General features: G+C 34.0%; 1 protein-coding gene across 1 annotated transcript; it reads left to right on the top strand.

Moving 5' to 3' along the window:
- The first annotated feature begins 3,723 nt into the window (after positions 1–3,723).
- On the top strand, positions 3,724–5,040 carry LOC142626001 (transcription repressor OFP7). The gene has a single exon (XM_075799758.1). It carries the CDS (start codon positions 3,907–3,909, stop codon positions 4,942–4,944), a length of 1,038 nt encoding a protein of 345 aa, XP_075655873.1. The 5' UTR covers positions 3,724–3,906; the 3' UTR covers positions 4,945–5,040.
- The last annotated feature ends 820 nt before the right edge of the window (positions 5,041–5,860 follow it).

Genomic DNA, 5,860 nt, shown 5'->3' with positions numbered 1-5,860 from the left:
ATGGTTGAATGTAATATGTTCTTAAGAAGGGTGAGTATTAAAAGTTAAAAACTGTTCATTTAAATTTATTTAAAAAATAAGTCGAATTCAAATTCATTACTAAACTATATTATAAATTAAAGATTGGTTCTTTTTTTCTTTGTCAAACGAACTCGAAGTTGTCCATAAGCTATTTGATTAACTTATTCTTTTCTCTTTTATATATATATTATAACTAAATTTTTATATCTTCAAAATTCTATAATACTAATTAAAAATTAAATTACAATTGAAATTGAAATTATACTATTTAATTTATATAGATAGATTGATGTTTGTTTATAAACTTATAAAAATTAGCTTCACAAACCTTAAATTATTAAAAATTGTATATGTTTTTACTATGAAAGGTTAAGGAAGTTAGTGACCTGATAACAAGGGAGCTAGTGACCAAAGCCCTGATGAACAATGGCAATAACTATAACGGTCCTAAGATGGTGACCTCTTATCAGAAATCAATCATGAACCTGCCATATCTTCCTTTTTTTATATATACAAAATTTTGGATTTCATTAAATCGATTTGTAAGAAATCTCAAATCAAGCCATTTGGATTTACTTCAACAAAAGAAGCGTGTGCTCTTTGATAAAAGAACTTTTCATAAATTTCATCTAAAATGTGAAAGACTCAATTTGATATAAATTTTTAAACCAAAATCCACCCCAACAAGGAAGTGATCTTGCATGCATTTCATCTAGCTTCTGAAAAGACATCATATGCACTGAATTAAAATAATCAATCATCCTAAAATTAGGATTCACACCAATCTTACAACGTGATCCAATGGTCGGGGTTGGTGTGGATCCAGAGTGATGATCACACATTCCGTAGAGAGAGAGAGAGTTGAAAAATTTTATAAAAAAAAAAATGCAAAGTTTAGGTAATTTTGACTATACAGTGTAACTTAGACATTTTTACTAGCGGTAAGTGTGTCGGAAAAAAAAAATTTGATTTGTTCGCATGCATTTTCCCATATCCGGTGTTTTGTGGTGAGCTCATGTAACTCTACATGTGACATGTGAGGAAGTGTGTGGAAAAATCAGTGTTCGTAGGAGTTTATTAGTAAAATGTTAGATGGACTAATTATTTGGTCCAAATGCTAATGCTATGACCTATGAGGAGCAAAAATATGCCTCTAGGCAAATACCATTTCTGAGTCTGGCCCAAATTTATAGGCCTTGGCTTATCCTGAGAATAATAACATTCAAAATTTCAGAAAATCTCTGCCGACATGCTGAGGCATAGGGGTGGAGTGGGGTGATGCAGAGAACGCACCATGTTGGAGACATTTGATTGTATAAAAGGGGCATTAACTTTGCGAAAGACCACGACCCAATTTGACAAAAAAAAAAAGAGGCCAAAAAGCACTTGCATGCAAAGATGATTTTGTTTCCTTGGATCCCCACCATGTCTTTGAGACACAGAGCGTCATTGGATTGACTTTTCTTTGTATGTCTACCCTGCCTAAAATCATTTATCCTTGGCCAAAAAATGCTAGAACCCTTTCCTTTCTTACACGCTTTGGAAGGGATACAATAATAATGCATTTTATTGTGAGTACACGATTTGCTTTTACTCTTTTTGACAATTCGACTGTTCTTTACAGTCAAGAGCTAGCAATAGGACATTACTACTCACAAGGGTCTAATAAGGCAGGTGAGTGTCTGCAAGAGTTAAATTATTTAATTATTTAATCCAGGCTAAGAAAATCGAGGCCTCTGCCAGGGCCCCCCAAGCAAAACTCATGCTAATTTCTTATTCACCAAGGTATGGACTGTGTGAAACAGTACAAGTAAATTCTTTGGAGCGGTTCGTAAAGTGTTATTAATTAATTATTTAGTACCTTCATCAAAGCAAGAATTTCAGGCCAAAAGCAAACAACTTGCCACCCCATGTTTATGGAGCGGTGCAGTGAGAGCGGAGTAAAACTGTTCTTTTACCCAAGTGTTAGTGTGTTTTTCCTTCTTTTTTTTTCCTGAATTACCCGAGTATTTTTTTTTTTTTCCGTTCCTTGTTATCACTCCATTATTAATTGGGAGACAGGCCAGGCCTGCTAATGGTACCATCTACATTTATATGGTAGTTAAATTTACATTATAATTTATGATTTTGGAACATTTTTTTTAATCTCATGCAATGTATCTGTAGATTCATCAAAAAAAATATGTAATGTATCTGTACACTGTAATCATTACACTCCTTCTTTACATCAGTGCAACAGTATTTTTTAAAATTTGTTTATTAACAGAAAATAAGTATACTCTTTTTATGGGAAAAATAAGTGAACTTTATAGAAAAGAAAATTGCTTTACATGAAGTCTTTAGCAATTTTCAGTATTGGGCAATCTATCATTCTGCCAAAGAATCCATATAAGCGTACGGGCTGTGGATACATGCACCCTGATGATGATATAGTCATTTTTCAGGATCTGTCTTGGAATGTGGCTATCTTGTCTATATATTTAGCTTCCCTCCAAAAATAATTTAAGATAAGAGGAAAAGCTAGTAGTAGTTCAGTACACAACATGGAAAAGGAAGAACACCATGCTAGCTAGCTTAGAATATTTTTAGTTTGAGTGTACCAGTGGAAAAAGCTTCGCAATACCCGGTTGAATATTTATATTATTGGTGAAGGCTACACCTACAAGTGAAAGTGACAGTTTCGACCTGCAAGCATTGGACACGAGAAAGTATGAATTATTTTTTCAAAAGTAGAGAATTCTTACAAGCCTAGAGACGCTCTTGCCAGATTGCTCCATATCAGTGTTTTGTTAGGGATAATTTGAAGTTTTCTTGTGTGTCGTCCTGAACTCTGAAACATGGTATGGATATAATCATTACATTAGTGATTAGTGTCTACTCTTTTCTTTTCTTTTGTTTTGGGCTGAGTATCATTAGTGTTTATTAAAACAATATCAGTGTGTGGTACGTGCGGTGCATGCAACTGGATTTTTTATATTTAGAAGTGTTTTTTGAAGAAAAATTAAAGAAAGGAATTTGTCAATAAATTCTACTGAAAATGCATTTCCTTTCATATAAAAGAATAAAATTAAAACAAATCTTAAAAATGGTAAGTTCAAGGCTCTGTGTGTAGGTGTGATTTGTCAATAACAAACAGTTCAATAATTTTTAAAAAATACAAAAACTACTATAAATTTTACTCCAAAAAACTTATAAACTAATGTGAAAATAGATGTGATTAATACTGCTCCAACACAATAATAAATGAGTATTTGAATTAATTGTTGTGATTAATAACATATTAGTTTGTAAGATATATAATACTCTTACAAATTGATGTATTACCAATCATAAAAAAAAAAACTAATATAACAAAAATATTATTAGTACCACTTAAAAAACATATTAATTAAATAAAATTTTAAAATCCTTTTTTTGTGACATAAAAGTTGTAGTATCTTTACCATCACCCCCTTCATTAATTTTTATCATAAATTATAACTTGTCTAGATTTTATTGACTCATGAAAATCTGAGTCATCTAAGTATATATACAATACATTTAGGGCGTAGCCCAACCTAAGGAAGCATAGGGAGAAAGAAATAACAAAAAGTTTAGGACTATACATTTCGCTGTACACTTTGTCACAAGCTTATATATAACAATCAATTGTTTTACTTTTTTATTAAGTAACAATGATGAACTCGTACAAGATACTTATGTAAATTGTGACAAAATGGTTTTTCAGTCTCTTAGAATAAAAAAACTCATGAAAAAGCTCAAATATTTTTTGTCCTCGTTTTGGGTGAACCAGCTCAAAAATTAGCACCAAGCTATAGCTCCCTAGTCCCTATATAAAAACCACACTTTTCTCTCACACATATTAACAGTTGAAAGAAGCAGAAAATGGCGAAACGTCTCAAGTTCCGAATTTCACGAGTGATTCCATCCTTCCAATCCTGCTGTTCCAAAGACCCCTCCACTCTCCCAGCTAATCCTGTCCCTTCATTCTTCCGCCCTTCTCCACTCATCAACCTCCAAATCCAACAACCCCCAAAACCCCATCACTCTTCCCTGAGGCGCCACGTGTCATCCGCTCTCATATCCGTCGGCTGCGGCCGCAGATCCAAACCCACTCTCTCTGATGACGACCGCACCGAATCAACCCTCGAGTTCCACTGGGAAAAAGAAGAGGAGTGGCATGTCGTCGCCAAGGTATACGACGACACTACCCCTCGCCGTAACAAAATCTACAACTCCTCTGTCTCCGGCGAATCAGACTCCTCCGACCACCACGACGACGTTTTGTCTCTTCCACCACCACCACCGCCTCCTCCTCCGACAGCGGAAAAGAAAAAACGACGTGCCAAAAAGAAGAAAACGATAGCCAAAGTCCGTGTCAGCACCTCTAGCGTAGATAGCGGGTTGTTCAGCAGCGAAGGTTACGATGACGAAGAAACCGAAACCTTAGTTTCATCTTCTAGAAGCTTCTCCACCGATTCCTCGTCCGAGTTCAACCCCAACTTGGAAACCATACGCGAGATGCCACCAATGCTGAGGTGGAAACACAACAAGAAGTCTAAGAAACGGTGCGTCTCGAAGAGGAAGCTGGTGCTTTCGTCACCGGAGAGCGAGTCTCCGGCGAGGCTCTCGATGTTCCAGAGGCTCATACCGTGCACGGTGGAAGGGAAAGTGAGAGAGAGCTTCGCGGTGGTGAAGAAGTCGGAGGATCCGTACGAGGACTTCAAGAGGTCGATGATGGAGATGATATTGGAGAAGCAGATGTTTGATGAGAAAGATTTGGAGCAGCTGTTGCATTGTTTTCTGTCTTTGAATGATAGGGAACACCATGGGGTTATCGTTCAGGCTTTCTCTGAGATTTGGGAGGCTTTGTTTTGTAGGAGAACATCGACTAGAACCAGTCAACGTGTTTCTACTTTCTAGGGCTCTTTGAATCATTTTCAGAATAATAAAGATAGTACTAAGATAACAAATCATCTTGTCTTACTCTTTTTTTTTGGGTGTTTATGTGCATCTTTATATATCCTTTAATCTAGCTCGTGAATGTAGCCATTAGCAATTGTGTATAACCATTCTTACTCTAATACTTCTTCTCAACAAAAAAAACAAAACAAAAATCTTACTCCAATACTCTTTCTATTAGTTTTATTGGATTTAATATGAGTTGAGTACGAACTAAATATGTGAACCAAAATAATCAAATGAAAAGATGAACTTCTTTTTGATGATCAAATGTAAAGATGAACTAAAGTTATTAGTAGTTTCCCTTTTAAAATACTCTTCGGAGATTGAATTTTTTTAAGAATGGAATTAATCCAAAACCAAAAGCGTGTTGCTTTCTATATTTTCAACATCTTTTCTTCTAAAGAGCGTATCAAATATAATTATTAACTTGGATATATCTAATTTTTAAAAGTTAAACTACAATATATAAGGATTAAAAATAAATCAAAAGCTCTTCATAATATTTATTAGAATTAATAATATTATATTTTAAGTCTGTGTAGATACAAGATTAAAAAATTTTGAAAAAAAAAATTAGAGCAATCAGATAATAAACTTACATGTTCTAAGTTTGTGTAGATATGAGACAAGAGTCCAACATTGATCAAACTTTTTTTTTAAAGAAAAACTGAAGTATCTTTTACTCTAACTATAGTGAAAAAATTATGAATATATTTGATTTTTTGGTTAATTCAGAACCAAGTTTAGTCATATATCAATTTTGTATCAGGTCAAGCATTGGACAATGAAATGAACGCCCAGCACATAATATTAAACAAAATAATAATGTCAAAGACATAATATTTTTTACAATATAAACAACAGGTAACAAATT

Source organism: Castanea sativa, chromosome 2, assembly GCF_040712315.1.
Source record: "Castanea sativa cultivar Marrone di Chiusa Pesio chromosome 2, ASM4071231v1".
Classification (NCBI taxonomy): Eukaryota; Viridiplantae; Streptophyta; class Magnoliopsida; order Fagales; family Fagaceae; genus Castanea; species Castanea sativa.
This window is presented reverse-complemented; position numbering and strand designations above follow the sequence as displayed.

Coding starts and splice junctions, on each gene's coding strand:
- LOC142626001 (XM_075799758.1), top strand. CDS start 3,907: ATGGCGAAACGTCTCAAGTTCCGAATTTCACGAGTGATTCCATCCTTC.